The sequence below is a fragment of the Apodemus sylvaticus genome, chromosome 4 (genome assembly GCF_947179515.1).
Source record: "Apodemus sylvaticus chromosome 4, mApoSyl1.1, whole genome shotgun sequence".
Taxonomy (NCBI): Eukaryota; Metazoa; Chordata; class Mammalia; order Rodentia; family Muridae; genus Apodemus; species Apodemus sylvaticus.
This window is the reverse complement of record NC_067475.1, coordinates 99,448,025-99,464,730: the sequence shown is the minus strand read 5'-3', so window position 1 is coordinate 99,464,730 and position 16,706 is coordinate 99,448,025. Positions and strand designations below refer to the sequence as shown.

Genomic DNA, 16,706 nt, shown 5'->3' with positions numbered 1-16,706 from the left:
TAGTTGAGTTTATACATTATTTCACTTATTTTCTACAGCAACATTTAAAGTTTTCTCTACCTTAACTTGGAATATGAAGTTAACCCTTGGACAAAGTCTTAAACATTTTCATCACTTCTATATGACACTCAGCAGAAATGGCTTGTTTGAACTGCTCTGAAGAAAGCATGGCCTGAAAGCACAGAAAATGGTTCCCAAGAGCCACTGGGTTCCAGTGATAAGAAAGATCAGCTGGAGCTTGCAAGTGTCATGTGAACAGGTTTGCTATGGCACTTTAGAGCTAGGGTAAGGCTTAACGCTGAGCCAGCTTATAAGGAAAATGCTGACATGGAACCACATAATAGGACAAACTGGATCTGGAGCTTGGAGACAAAAACTTGCTGACCTCCTCCCAACTTGTACGTGTTGTAGGTCACCCCGCTTCACTTTTTCCTACACGCAGGCACACCCTTGATGACCAACTGCTCGAAAGCTTCTCCAGTGTTCTCGTCTTCATTCTTACCTCACAACCAAACTGACAAAGTCACTTAAAGGACCAAATTGATGGTATTTCTTAAGATTCCCAAATCACACCTCTAAACAGCTTGTGTTGCTCAGCCTGGGTCCTTCTCAATATTCTTGCTATGTTTAGTCCTCACTTTCCTTGGAGACTTCCTCATTCTCTGTACTTCTGAGCTTAAGTATGTGAAGGGCTGAGGATATGGTTAAGTGATAGAAAACTTGTTAGGGGGAAAGAAAGCCTCAGGTTTGCTTTGTACCACTAAAGAAGCAAATAAATAAAGACTCCTCCCCAATCCAAGAATGTTTTATGTCCCTGGCAATCAGCTACATGATCAGCAATATACAGACTCCACCTCCTCACCTTCACCTTGAGAAAGGATTTCATTTTGTAGTTCTGGCTGTCCAGGAACTCAGCAGATAGACCAGACTGACCTTGAAATTAGAGATCTGCTTGCATCTACCTGGATTTAATCTGCTGGACTAAAGGTGCATACTCAAAAAGAAATTCTGTAAGACTTACTTCCTATGTGTGGGCCTTGTGCATATTAAGCAATGCTCTAATCACTGAAGTACAACAATGGTATGCTTTACTTCATCTAAAACCTGTGCTGGAGTATGAGAGCTTTTATAAAGATCTTGTACAAGAAGTATAGGGTAAAGGTTGGGTATGACAGAGCACACCTGTAATCCTAGCACTTGGAAGACAAAGGAAAATTTTGGATCTGAGATCATTCTGAGCAAGACCTTATATTAAAAAAAAAGGGTTGGAAACCACCCCCCACAAAGAAGTAGTCTATCTAAGTGGTTATAGAGGCAGATACCAGGGCCATGTTGATCACCTGTGCACTACTGTCCAAGCGAATTTGTAATTATGTGGTGATGTGGTCAATCAGCACCATCAACCAATTTTATACTACATCATCACTCACCTTTATGATTAGGGCTCTTTGTGCATAATCTATTAAAATGGAAAATTATTTCAATAAACGTCAAAAAAGCTATGTCATTAATCTTATAGAAGACACAAGGTTCTGCTTCACAGTATATAAACTGGTATTTATAAAACACGAGGACCCATTTCAATATCCTGTGGATGCCAGACATCCAGACTGGACATGGAGAAAGGGAACAAGCTTTCATCTATGAAGGAGTAGTGTTTCTCTCCTTCCTACACAAAGTTCCTAGATTTGAAGTCGTGAGGGAAATTTTAAAAATTCAAGTTGAAAAGACTTTTAGGTAGTCATGTGAGAAGTTGCATCATTATCACACACTTTTATTGAGTGCCCACAGAATTCAGGCACATTCATGTTTACAGAGCTTTGCTGATATGCTGACCTTGCCCTTAAGGAGCTTACAATCTAGCAGGAGAAAGACAAGAAACGCAGGTGTGAAAGCAATGAGTGAACAGACACTACAGACTGAAAAGTCACCGTCAACATAGAACACATATTGCAAACTGAGAGTTAATGGGAATGGCAAGGATGGGAGACAGCCTTAGCTATTCCTGACTTCCTCAAGGTCACAGGGTTAAAATATTCAAGGGACAAGAGTGGAGCTGAGAAAAGCCAGGATACAAATGACATAAGTTCTCCCTTACTCCATGCTTCCGGGTGGTGGTGGTGGTGGTGGTGGTGGTGGTGGTGATGGTGTGTCTGAAGGGCTATAGGAATAGTGATAAGACAAAGTTTGCAGTACTCTTAGCACCTCTAGCCACAGTGGATTCGGACCAGAACAACGCTACTTTCTAGATGACAATCCTCCACTGGTTCAAAGGAGAATGAAAGTTTTTTTCTGCACCAGTTCTATTACATATACAGTGCCTCAGGTTAAATGTTTCAGGTGGCCAGAGGAGCCACTGTGTTAAAGAGCAGTAGGCCAGCTATGAAAATACAGATGTGGCGGAACTGCAGGAGTTACACCTGCAATACTGGGAGGTACTAGACTTGTTGAAGACTTCACCTGTTCACAAAGGCAGCACATTGGCAGAGGGGAAATGACTAGAGGTAGAAGCTATCCAGAATACCTGATACCCATGTTTCATGCAGGGTTGAACAGAGATAAAACCCTTAATACTGTAGGAGAGGTTATCTAGAACATCCCATCAGTTATGAGTCAAATTATGGAAAGCTTCCACATTTCTTTGGAGAAGACACTCTTTAGTTGGAGAGTATGTATTACTATATATGCTTAAACAATCAAAAGGCCAGCTGGGGATGTAGCTCAATGGTGTTCAACACACACACACACACACACACACACACACACACACACACACACACACAGAAGGCAGGGATGTACTAATGAGGAAGGGCTTGGAGTAATGGAGAGGCACACGAGATTATCTAGAAGGCAAGTAACCACAGATTGACTTTACCATAAAAAAATGTAGATTATTAGCTATTCCTAATAGCTGTTTCAAACTAGAGTAAAAATCAGATTGGAGGAAACATTGGGTAAAATTAGCAACTACAATCAATAGAGTTCATTCGCTACTGCTGTTGTTTGTATGTCTCCCAAGTCTTGAACCATTTTGAGGTATTAAGGGTGACAACTTAATCTACCAACGTATTTACAGGTGGAGTATCTGGAACATGATAAGGTTAGACACAGTCACTAGTTTCCATGATCATTAGACACACGATGCAAACTTTGTGGGATAAGAAGACATCAGGTAAAAGAACACATATATACATAACTAGTGTTCTACCTCTTCTCAAATGATGTCGATCACTGGAGGACAGCAATCCACTAGATGCAGACCCTGACCCTGGACCCAATTCAAACCTCTTTAAAATTTACCATGTATGGGGTATTCAATTACTACAAGAAAGTCAAAACCAGTCCAACAGAGCTATCCAGAGCAGAAGTCAAATACAGTTAGGGAAAATAGGATAAAACTTTAAGAGACACAGAAAAATATAAATAGGTCATTTCTTAGTATTTGTGTTATGTATGCGTGTCAGAGATGGGGGCACACTCGTGGAGGTCAGAGTCAGTTCTCTCCTCCACAAGTGAAGTAGGCTCCAGGGACCCAGCTTCTATCAGACTTGGTGTTAAGCACCTTTACCCTTGAACCATCTGATAAGGCCCCAAATATCTTTACAAAGATTACAACTAGAACCGATGGCTTGGAAAAACTAAGAAATCTGGAGAAGGTAATATACTTTGAGATACAGAGGAGATGAAATTTGTGGAGAAAAGGCAAGAAAAAAGGGCAGGATCAGGAATCACAAGGGACTACTGTGGCCCCCCCTGGGAGGCATTTTCTTATATACTCAGCTGGTCTCACAAAGCAGAAGCTATTAATGTCAGAAAAAGAAGAGCTTGACACAGACACCCAGAGAAAACCTTTTATTATTTAAAGGGCCTGCTATTTTTAGAACTATTCAACTTAATGGAATTGCTAGGTTAAGTCTTGGGGGTTGAGGGGCATGTTAATTCTATTTTTCTCATATATGACTACTGCAGTATTTAATAATAAAACAAGTCCAGTAGACAACCACTTCATATCACAGTGCTTAGCTTTACAGCATCCTTTAAGAAGAGTTAATGTGCACTACATAGGAAAATGCAGTGGCATGCAGAGGCTGAGGCATGAGGATGGTATGCAGAGAAAGGAGACAGGCCTGTCTCAGCAACAGAGTGAGATCAACCTTTATAAAAAAAGGTACTATGGCCGTAAATGTGCACTGTGATTTAATTTGGACACCTATGCAGCAACATTTAGCTATGTATTTTAAGTAAACCGCACATATGAATACTCATATACATGTACACATACACATCCCCCTTCTCTCATACATATATTTGCAGTACTAGGCTTCTCACATGCTAGACAAGGGTTATACAACTGAACTGTATCCCCCAGCCCTTAAAGGAACAGGTTTTAAATAATGTGTTTTGTGGTTAACAAGTTTACAATTAAAAGCATTTGAAGGATAAATTTTAAGTACAGATATGCTAGTAAGGTATTTGCATAACATTGAAGAGTCATCTGGATTTCTTTATATTAAATTATTGGGTGATATGTAATAAATCTTGCCAATAAGTAACCACATAAAACAAAAGATGTAAGGATACTCAAATATCTAGTCCTCTAACATAGTTGGTAATAATTTAAAAATAAAATTTAAAAGATTAAAAAGGTTTGACTAAGTATTTATTTTGCATTGGTTTAAAAATTAAAATAGTAACTCAAAATAGTAGAAGTAAAAACCTAGGCCTTAACCTGATCCTTAACAATATGTAACTTTGGACAAATCCTCTTTTCATAACTCTTTAAGACTATTAGAATAAATGACTTCATTGTATAATTTCAGAACTCCTAGAAATCCCAACACTTCATGGAAACTGCATGTATATGTAATTTGTGATACTTTGCAGTTTAATGATATGTAGACTGTACAACAGCCCCCAACATGACCTGGTATACAAACCTTGTACAATACCTTCTGGCTACTGGGCAGGATCTGTTAATCTAATTGACAATATCTCTTGTCATAGACCAGAATGCATCAAATGTGTAGGGATTTTGCAAGTGTAATGAAAGTTTGGGCTTTAATTAAAAAGAGAAATTACCCTGGGGGATGAGTGACCTGACCTTACCAAGCCAGCCCTTCAAGAGGGCACAGGCTTCCCCTGAGATCAGAGAGTCTCCTGCTAGTCTTAAAGAAGCAAGCAGCCAGGAGCTCTATTGCTACAAGGAAATGAACTCTGTCACAGGAGTGCACAGAACAAGAGCCCTCGCTTCAGATGAAATTCAGACTTGTAAGGCCCTGAGAAGAGGATCTAACCAAACTGTAACTAGATTTCTGACCCACAGAAACTGTGAAACAAGAATATGCCATGATCTAGGGCAACAAGCTTGAGGTAATTAGTTACAGTCTTAAAAGACAAAAGCTTATTTCTAACTTTTGTTGAATGTGAAACTACAAAGAATTGGAAGAGTATTTCATAAGTTATACTGGTATTACAACAAACCCCAGTCATTTTAGATCTTAAAGACAAAAAGCAAGAAATACCTTCAACCCAATGAGGTGCAGTCAAGGTAACCCTAACTAAACTCTCCCAGTGCATCTTAATCGTGTGTAGATAGCTTCACTTACAGAAATGGTAGAGGTTTGGCCCAGTGTAATATGGAAAATACCAGGTTCGCCATTCCACACAATTGCTGATGCCTTTCAAAATGATAAAATAAACATATGCTACCCATACTTCTTAACATAATATTCTCATTTTTTAGTACTTGAGAGGGATTTGGTATCAAAAATGGCAGTTTAAGATCATGAAAATTAAGAACATTTAGCTTATTAGACTCACTACTCTATTTCCCTCTTCTCAGATATAATAATGATTTCTGTTCAAATTAAATCAATTTCCTAGATCAATGAAGAATCTTTAAAGTTGTTTATATGGGACAAATTTCAGATATACAAAAGCACACCTTAGAATTCTAGAAAAAAAAAATCAATGTCCTATAGAGATCATAGTTAGACCTTATTTAGACAAATAATTAGACCTTCAGGTAGCCCTTAGAGACAGGAATATTGTTTCTACACATTAATTTCTGAAGCAGGGTCTTATGACAATAAAGCCTAGGCTGAATTTGAACATGGTAATTCTCCTGCCTCAGCTTACCATGAGCTAGAATTACAATGCTCAGCTACCTATTGGGGTTCTTTATATATATGGATAACTATTCTGTATAATTGGCCTATTACAAGCACACTGATTACTGTTTACTTAAAAAAAATCAGAATTTAAGCTTTCTTTAAAAAAAAGGCTTTGTATGCACTCTTATCATTTGGAGCCACATGTTCACTTAATATTTAAAGTTTAAAAACTCAAACTGTCTCTTAATCCTCTTGACTTGAGAAAGTGAAGGAAGGTCAAAGCCTTGGTTAGTGTCAACAGGAAAACACTGCAATTGTAGATGGTGTCAACTGAACAAGTTCTGTGAACGAATGAATGAAATTACAGAGCTTATGACGTCTTATGTTGGTTCTAGGAAAAAGGCTTAAGACAGATAAGAAGTTAATAGGAGCCATTGAGGTATACGCTTAAAAACATTAAATAGAAAAAGAAAACCACACCACACACACACGCCCCATGTAAAACATTGCTTTAAGTTTTAATGTTTATTTCCCCAAGACAGCCTAGCCTGTACTCTACTTGAATAAATTTTACAAGCTAGTTTTCTGCTGCTTCTAGTTTTAAAGTTTAACCATGTTTTTGATGACAAGGAATGCTGCAAAAATACTCTAGTTCAACAAAGAGTTATGATCACAAAATAATTTTTATCCATTCTACAGTGTTTCAGAATTCCCAGTTGATTTTAAACACAAAGTAGCTCTAGATGCTAATGGTGGCTAACCTGGTGTGTCTCTTACAGCAAACTGTTGTTCATGCAACACTTGTGCTCAAGGGGAAGGCACAGGATCTCCTACAATGAGCCACCTTATAAAGAGTTCTTTTTGTACAAATTAATTTATGACATATTTAATTTAGTGTGCATAACCTCAAAACTGAGGTATTATTCCAATTTATAAAAACCACTTGCATAATTTTTATGCAAGTTTTAAAAATACAAAGTTTTTCTCCCTAAAGTGGCTCAAAATAGATTGTTCATGGCTGCCTACATCTAAGATAAAAAGATTCTAAAACAATTAAACAGATTAGGCATATTATTAAAGGTGTTCAAACCATACTTGATTTGTACATCTACTCAAACCTCTTCATCGGTCTTTATTCAGCAGTACATATGCACCAAATTCCATTTTAGAAGTTTCCATATCATTTTCATAGAAAACAAAGTTTGAAAACAAGTTAACATTTAAACACAGCACGGTATTCTATCACAACTGAAACTTTTCTTCTTTACAGGACTCAACAAAATCTAAAAATGAACTATGCTGTAGATTTACCTCATGCAAAGATCTTTATGTTATCTCTGAAAATGAAAAGAATGGCTTTTAAAGCACATTTTATACTATTATGGCAACTTGTGTACTGCAACACAGTCTATTGTGAGGGAAATTTATGATTTTTTTCATGCAAAAATCTACACAAATTAGTTTTGATGATATGGAAAGCTTTTCATAGCATCAAACACTCATCTGGTGCAAATGCACAGGGAAACCTTCCTGAAGTTTTCTGACTTGAGAAGCAACTAAAAAAGCCATACTAGGTAAAGTAAATAAAATCTAAATAAAAAAAGGGATGGGGTGGGGTGGGGTGGGGGATAAGGGAGGGAGACTAGAAAACACAGGCTGCAGAGTAAACCAATGTCTGCTGCTAAACCGGTCTTTGTTTTCATGTCCAGTGTACGTTAACACTTGTGATCTCACTTTGATGATCTACTAGGTTTGTTATCAGCCCCCTGAAGGCAAACCAAGCTTGCATGCGTCCACACACAGCACCACAACCATACTCTCGTTACACAGTCACTCCAGGACTAGGAGTCTGCTTCATGCGTGAAGAGCCCTAGATTTGAAAGATGAACCTGGCTCTCTACCACGGAGCCAGACATTCATTCAACACTGTCCATTCACACACTGCTTCTCAGCGAGGCCTGGGCTCATTTTCCTTGACTTATATGGGCATCGCTTTTATGCTTACAAGGCTTGATGATGATGGCATTTCACTTCTCAATTGACAGAGTAAGTCAATGCTCGGTCTCAGGCACCGGAGACCTGTGACCTTTGGCCTTTCCTCTCAACCTAAATAAGCATTCGTGTCAAGTTTTCCTTACATTGCCACTCATTCTCACTCGCACCCACTCGCCACCTTGACCTCATTTGGGCATTTTCTGTGGTTCCAAATGAAATCTTCACATTTTCTCTCCCGATTTAATGCAGCAGCAGATCCCATGAGCCAAGCTTGATGGATCAACCCTTTTTATATATATGTGTATATATATATATATATGTTTCTTGGTGCTGCATTGTACCTAACCTCCACAACATCTTCCTAAAACTGGAACCCCTCTGTTGGTACATTGGTTGATGAATTGAAACCAAATGTTCCACCTTGAACGGACTCTGGAACAAGGCTAGGATCTTCATCAATCTGAAGGAAAAGAGGAAAAACAAACAAACAATGGGATGATTAGCTTTAAAGTATATAAAAACTGAACCACATTTAGTGGATAATGTTTCCATTACCCACTAAAAAGACAGAGCACATCTAAGTGATGACTATCTGCCCCCCTTGTACTACCACCCTTTAGAAAGCTGAAACACTTGGTAAAACTCCTTTCCTTAGGGATTGTGAAGAAACAAGAATATATGTGATGGAAACGTTATTGAAACAGAAAATTGGAAACGGCCCCAGATTCTAAATGGAGAAGGTAAATACTGGTACTCACTGTAATTCCTTTTATATTTAGGAAAGTATAAGAAAGTGTACTCTCTTATACTTGGGAGGCATGGTGGCACATACATTGACCTCGGCACTTGGGAAGGGAAAGAGGAAGGACCATCATCCACTTCTGCTGAGTTTCATCTATATAGTGAGTTCCAGGTCATCCAGTGCCACACAATAACAGAGCTTTTCTCAAAAAGCACAACCCAAATCTTCAAAGATATATTAGCAAAAATTTATTGTTCTCTATTTATACTTTTAGAACTGTATAATTTTATTCCTAACTACAACTTAGGAATTCCGAATTGAATACTTGGGTGGTGATGGCACATGTCTTTAATCTCAGCACTTGGGAGGCAGAAGCAAGTGGATTTCTGTGAATTTGAGGCCAGCCTGGTCTACAAGCACAAGTTCCAGGCCAGGAAGAGCTGCTACACAAAGAAATCCAATCTTAAAAAACAAAACCAAGACAAACAAACAAAAGGAGACAGGACTAAGACTACCTTTCTTAAGGTACGCTTTGTCTGGATCTTATTTATGATGTATTTAACTGCATACTTAAATAAGATTTAGTTTGGACATTTATTTTTCTATTTGTTTAGATTTATCATGTGGGTTTTAGAAACCAGTGGGTCTACCATAAGAGCAACAAGAGCCCTTAACTGCTGAGTGAACTGTCCAGGCTGGTTTTCTATATTTGCTTGCATGCATGCCTGCATCCATCCATCGTGTGGGAAGCACATGCCACATAGCGCACATGTGGAGGTCAGAGGACAACTTGGGAGAGCTGGTGCTCTGCTTCTTTAACAGCAGTAACTGCTGAGTGAAATCTCCAGCCTGTTTTTCTATATTTGCATGCATGTATATATGTATATATATATTGTGTGGGGTGTATACCACACGGTACACATGTGGAGGTCAGATGGCAACTTGGAAGAGTTGGGGTGCTCTCCCTTCATCACATAAGACAGTTCTTGGTACTGAATTCAGATTGTCAGCCTTTACCCTATGAACACCTTTGTTAGTTCTAGTGAGGGCATTTCTGATGGCCTATGATTTTCTTTTTCTAAAACTTTACTCTTTTTGGTAATATGGAAATGTGTTATGAAACTAGAGTTCTTAAATATTTTGGTTATGTACATGGGTGTTTTGCCTGCATGTATGTCTGTGAATCACAGGAATAGCTGGTACTCATGGAAGCAAGAAGGTGGCCATGGATTTCCTGGAATTAGAGCTACAGATGAGCCAGCCACTAAGTGGGAGCTGGGAATTAAACCTGGGTTCTCTGGAAGAGGAGCCAGACCTCTTAACATCCTGCCCTGAATCCATTTCTCCAGCCCTGAAACTTCATTCTTGAAAAGTTGGACACATAATTCATATTAGAGTGTAGTGGTATGGGCCTTATACTCAGAATGAGAACTTAGAAGGCTAGGTAGGAAGTCTAATCAAAGTTCAAAGAACAGTCAGGCATACATAGCAAAACATTTTCTAACAAAACCAACCAAATAAGCAATCCTTTACTTACAATTGTAATTTTATGGCACTATGAATAAATGTGACTTTGTAACACTCCACATCATATTGTATAGTGCCTTTCAGTTTCATGACTTACTGTGCTCACTTTGTTTCATCATCTCATTTGCTTTTAACCACCAATAAAAATTACAGTTGAACATATGGATTAAAGGCTTATTAAGGTTATACTACTACCACTGGTTTTGTTTTCTTGCCTTTTGATTTTTTTTTTTTTTTTGAGACAGTCTCACATAGTCCAGACTGGCCTTGAAATCACTACACAGCCAAGAAGAGCCTTCAATTCACTTCCTAGTCTCTCTTCTGCATAAGCTCTGAAGTGGTGGAATTATAGTTGAATTCCATTATGTTTGGTATCACTATTTTCTGTTTTGTTTATAGACATTAATTTAAAAGCATGAGAACTGTAAAGAAATCAGCTTAATCCAGTGCAACAAAAAAAAATCTTATTGTTTTGTTCTGGAGTTAATGTCCTAATGGGATTTAAAAATACTGAAATTTGTTTTCAAAGACAATAATATTATTGTCACATACCTATTAGAATTCTATTGCAAAAAAATTTATATATACATTCTAGTTTACTATATTCTTTCATTCAGATTTGCTTAGCATATAAAACTAAGAAAACTATAAACAAATTAAGTACATCATCTGAAGAGAAGAACTGGTCAATGATCTCATAGGCCAATTTGTAGATGTCCTCATTTTCATGATTCTGAAGTTGTTCAATTTTCTCCAGTCCTGCAAGAAATTTTATGAAGTGAACAATGGTAATTAATGTGCTGCTAGAAGTTACAATAACAATGAAACACATAATGTAATTTTTGTACTGTAAAATTTCTTTATAGTCTTTAGGGGTCTCTTTCATTGATGAGTCTTAAACTGAGATTTCATGCATAGATAGAGGACATTTACCTTAAAGAGACTGACAATCTGAGCAATAGCATGTAAATGTGCCAATTAATAATGTGACATCTATTAAGTAAATTCAGACCAATGTTTACAAAAAGTATAAAATTACTTTTGATTATTAAAAATAGACAAGCACATATTCTTTCTAGCATCTGCCCAGCCTTTTAATATCTATGAAAAAGAAACTGAAGATACTGGCAATAAATACAGTGATTCTGTGGTGCTCATTGAAAACAACCAGGCCAACCACAGTATTTCAGGGGAAGGAGAACTGAACTTAGGATATCTGTCAGGTCACAGGCAGCGCATTAGAAAGCACAAACATTAAGCTTACACATATGCTTGACAGAGTGATAATTTAAAGACTATTTCCTCTCTCTGCTCATTCTTTGGATAGAGGACGATAATTATCTTGGGAGCTTGTCACTCCTCCCTCTCTTTTGGTGTTTCTTTTATTAAAAACTTCAGTTACTACCCAGGACTTTACATACTACTTAAAATCTGTTATCTTTCCTACTGTTCAGTTTAATAAAAACAAAAATTCAAATGCCTGAATAAGAACAGTTCACAGATTTCAAAACTCAAAACTATCTGACCAGTTATTACTTGCCTTCCTCATTTACAATTTTCATCTGCAATTTTTTCTTCCAAAAATGAACAAAAGCTTGCTTCCCTTTCCCTCAATCTAATCTCGAACACCTCACAGAATCACTTCTAGAATCCTATTGTTTTCCTGCTGTCTACAATATCACTGCTGTCACTTATTGTGGCCTGCTCACTGTGTACTCTGCTAACTGGTCTTTCTGTCTCCTGTCTCCAAAGGCCCCGTGCATCAGACATCTACCTGAACACATCCACTTAGATGAAATGTACCAAAGGCCTGCCATTCTTTATGGTAGAACCCATTGAAATTTATAAAACACAGACTCCACTGGTGAAGCGAGTAACAGTAACACTCAAAACCTTTTCTATTTTAATACATAGAATTATTTTACTCATTAAAATAATGTTTATCAATTTTTTCTTACTAATTAGTTTTCCAACCTATTCCCTATGTCCTCCCTCTACTTTGATGGTTATTATACTATTTTTGTTCTATTTGTCATGTTAGTAATTTTAATATTCTTCTTATTGCATTAGTAAGATAGTACTAATAAGATAATCATCTGTTTCTAGTTTTCTTCCTTTTTTTCAGGGGTGTGGAGAGACATACTGGGGTTTCAAACATACTTTGATAAGCATTCTACAGTGCTTACAGAGCTGTATGCAAGTTTCCTAATACCTATTTCTTAGTGCAGCAGTTTTCCAGACCTAGGCTTCTCACTTAAGTTTTTATAGATTCTCTTACTCTTTCATTCACGTTCCAACTTCAGTCAGACATTTAATTTAGGCTTATTCAGGTGGACATTTACATTTTGTTCCATGACCACAAGTGGCGCAAATTTTTGGCCGAGATGTTAACTTGAAGAGTTGAAAAGTATTGTGTTGTTCACATTCTAGTTGGCTCTGGACCAAAGCCAGATTTGGTAACTATTGTCCTATAGAATAAATAAAGTATGTGCTGTTCAATAAAGCTCTTGATTTTCCAACTTCTCATCACTGGCTGCTTTTCAAGCTTTAACTCAAGGCAGTTGCCATCCCATATTCTGTGATTCAGCAATATTGAATTATTTATAATTTGCTGAATGCTAATTCTCACCTCAGACTTTGCTCATGTTGTTATCTCTGCCTGGAACACCTTTCATCCCTTTTTACTTTATTAATCCTTATTCATCTCTCACAATCCAGCTCAGGTGTCACTTCCTGCTTCTTCCAGGATGGATTTAGGTGTCCCATTTTGCTGTACATTTCTATTAGGGTAATTAGCACATTAAATCAGTTTATATTTCTCTTTAAGACTAAACTACATGCCTTGAGGGGCTGTTTTGTTATATCACTGTCTTCCTACTACTTTAGCATGGTGCTTTTATTATATGGCAACAATTTAGTTACTTAAAAATATACAGAAGGCTAAATAGGGCTGTACACATAGGATATAGTACACTTTATTACTATCTGATTATCTAAGACAGAAAAACATGGAAAAGCTATATTAATCAGAAAGGTAGTTACAAAACTAACATTAAAATGCATAGTGCATAAAACATCTCATAAATAAACTTACCACCACATTCTTCTATGAGATTGGCTATGGTCTCTGCTTGATCTTCAGCCATTTTTAATATATTACTTAGTCCATCAAGTACTACTTGCACAACTTGTGCATCTTTTACAGTCAGCAAATTGCAAAAAGGTGGAATAACGTTTTGTTGGATAAGATAAGCCACCTGAAAAATAAGGATACCATAAAATGATAAACAGAGGCCATCTGTCAACTCTTTTTATTAAAATATTAACTTCTAAACTCTGAGTACAAAAACATGAACTCATCTCTCCCATGTTAGACTACATTAAACAATATTCTTATTTTTTATTTTTTATTTTTAACACCCAAGATTTTTCCCTTTTAAAAAATTATTAAATCAACTGAAAGGATAACTGACATTTTTTTTTTAAAAATAATATGATCGCTTAAGTAACATTATCTGCTGTATCTGTAGTGTTTTAACATTCGCAAGAAAGATGAGAGGCTATTTTGCAATGCAACAGAGGAAGATGTCAGACCTTTGTCACTCTACACTTTATTCCCTTGGGACAGGGTCCTTATTAAATCTGGAGCTGAAAGATACTGTCCTGTCCCAATGTCTGCCTCTGCCCCTGCCCCCATGCCCAGCGCTGGAGTAACAGGTATATTTGGCCTATTTCCTGGGCCCTGGGGGGTCTAAAATCAGGGCCTTATGTTTGTGTAGAAGTGTTCTCACCCACAGAACTATCTCCCCAGCCTCTGTGTTTGCATTTAAACAGAGCTTTTTTTCTTTGAATATATTATCAGTTGCCAACTGGCTTCTTATTTACCTTCTTGCCTGTTCTATGGACAAGATCTGAGACCTGTACCGGTGTTGCTCCCCATGTGGGCGGGCATAAGTTACATTACTTTTGGGTGTCTCCTAGCATTTATACTATGCTCCTTGCATTCATCACCCTGCTTCCTAGTCCCAGCTCTGTCACTGGAGTTTACTTTCTCCTTTGTTTTGGTGCAAGTAAATTTATTTGTAGTTGTTCATTTGTTAGGAGACTCTAATATAGTTTCTTTGTGCTACATTAGTTTTAAAAGTCTGTTATTTCTCAATACTATTTAAAAAAAAAAAAAAGCAAACCCTTAGTTGATCTTACTCTTGATTAGAAAATTCTTGCATGGAGTCTAGGAATTTGAGTTAGTGGGCAGTACTATGTCTGGCATACATAAAGCTCTAGCTAGGTTCAATGTCTAGCACTGTAACCTCTAGAAAAACAGGTCTCCTAGGAAATATGAGTAAAGGAAGTTATGGAGATAGTTTTACGTATATACTAAAGAAAAAGAAATCACACAATGGAGTTTGGAGGCAGAGCTGAGATGAAGAGTCCAGGCTTAGGTTCAATTTTCAGCATGTGTTTGTATACATGCACGCATATACACATACGCACACAAATAGCATATACAACATAAAACTAAAAACAATCTATAAAATATAATCTATTATTTTAAATAATGATTCACTTAAACATAAAGGTATAATTACCTCTACTGTTATTTTTGCTGGTTTTGAGAAATAATTGAAAGTTCAACTTACTTGGTCTTTCCTCCCACTAATGGTTAAGTTACTTATGGCCCAAGCAGCTTCTTTCTGAGTGCCAAAATCTCCCTTAAAAACAAAACAAAACAAGAATACAGAGTAAATTTGAAAAGATACTTTCTAAAATAATTTTTTTAGTTGTTTATTTCCAAGTTTCTCTGGAGGTATGTTATATACATGTACTATTTTTATTTACTGATAAGTCTTGAACAACAACTAATCTTTTCTGAAGAAATAAAAATTACTGTGAATTCTCCTAGGTAGGTACACGCATGTGATTTAATATCACTGTTCAAAATCACAGTAAATAAAAGTCAAATCCAATTTCATAAAAAAAGTACAAATTGAAAACATTTAAAATAGAACATATAGAATTTAGTAATCTTACCTTCAAGATTTTACCAGCAAACTAATTTAAATCATGATAATTTAAAACATCTTCCTACATATGGCTACAGCACAGTAATAAGACAAAAATTTGACTCAGTCAATATTCTCAGAAAATCCACAAAATGAAATAATAACCTAAGCAATTAAATTCAAGACCAGAAGCCTAGAAAGAATGTTTTATTAAGAAAAAACATTTATAAATAAAAGAAAACTAAATTAAAATGGAAATGAGACATAATACTTATCAGATTGAGGATTTTTGAGGCAGATGATGGTGTAAATGGGTACAGTCCTTAGAGAGGTGAGAGGGAAGTATGCAGGAACATTTTCTTATTTACCCAGTTATGCTAACTGGGGGAAAATGGTCTCCATAGCTAGTCCAGGCTAGCCTTAAAGTCCATATTGTACTGTGTTTGCCTTTAAAGTGCTGGGATGATGTTACCATGACATAGAAGCTATTCTTTAAAGTATATTCTTTAAATGCACATATTATATATGTATAAAAGTATGTATTACTACACATATACTTATATGTTATATATTTTTAGAAATTTTAGATAAAAATATAACATTAGTATGTATTATATATATTTTTAGATAAATCTAAATATACACATACAATGTAATTAAAGTTATAGCACTTGGGCTGATAGACCGTGTAAGCAAAAACCCCAGCACCTTGCATGATCTCTTCATCTGAGTTATTGGTCAGAGGAGTTCAAGAGACTATCCAAACAGTGTAGGCTATTGCTTTTGCCCTTGATTGTCTCTCAGTGGTTAAAGGTAAGCTTCTATTTCTGAGGACACTTCACACATCTGGACTGAAGACTAGGCAGATCCAAGCTAGATCTAACCGACAAGCATCCTTCCTATGGCTTAGCTTCCTTACTCCTAGGAAGCAGGAAAGCTGCCAAAGGAAGGGAAGCAATCAACAGTCCTCCCAGCCATGTGATGCCTATGAATCACAACAATGACCATGATGGTTAGATATCCCTAAATGTGCAATAAATGGCACTCATAGGTTAGCAGTAACCAATAGCTATCTAACTGGACTTAAAGCCTGCTATCATGCGGGAAATCATATGCTTGGTACTAGAAACTAGTACTAGCTACCCAGGACTCACAGTGAGGTGATGAATCTTAGAAGAAATCCTACTACTGCCACTTTACTAGACCAGTATAATCTTAATTACATTCTAAAACCTACTCTTATGTCCACAGATAAATGTAGCTCTCATACCTCATCAAAGAAGCTTTTCTCCACAGCATATGGCAAACATAACAGAAAACAAGAAA

At 36.8% G+C, this 16,706-nt stretch overlaps 1 protein-coding gene across 1 annotated transcript in view; it reads right to left on the bottom strand.

The window, feature by feature from the left end:
• Window positions 1-1,749: 1,749 nt before the first annotated feature.
• The window catches only part of Kpna4 (karyopherin subunit alpha 4), a 59,375-nt gene continuing 44,418 nt past the window's right edge, over window positions 1,750-16,706 (bottom strand). The window contains exons 14-17 of the mRNA XM_052180367.1: window positions 15,018-15,089; window positions 13,472-13,634; window positions 11,042-11,136; window positions 1,750-8,568 (exon numbers count right to left, since the gene is read on the bottom strand). Of these exons, the coding sequence (XP_052036327.1) occupies window positions 8,470-8,568; window positions 11,042-11,136; window positions 13,472-13,634; window positions 15,018-15,089 (429 nt within the window). The 3' untranslated portion in view covers window positions 1,750-8,469. The remainder of the gene's footprint in view (window positions 8,569-11,041; window positions 11,137-13,471; window positions 13,635-15,017; window positions 15,090-16,706) is intronic.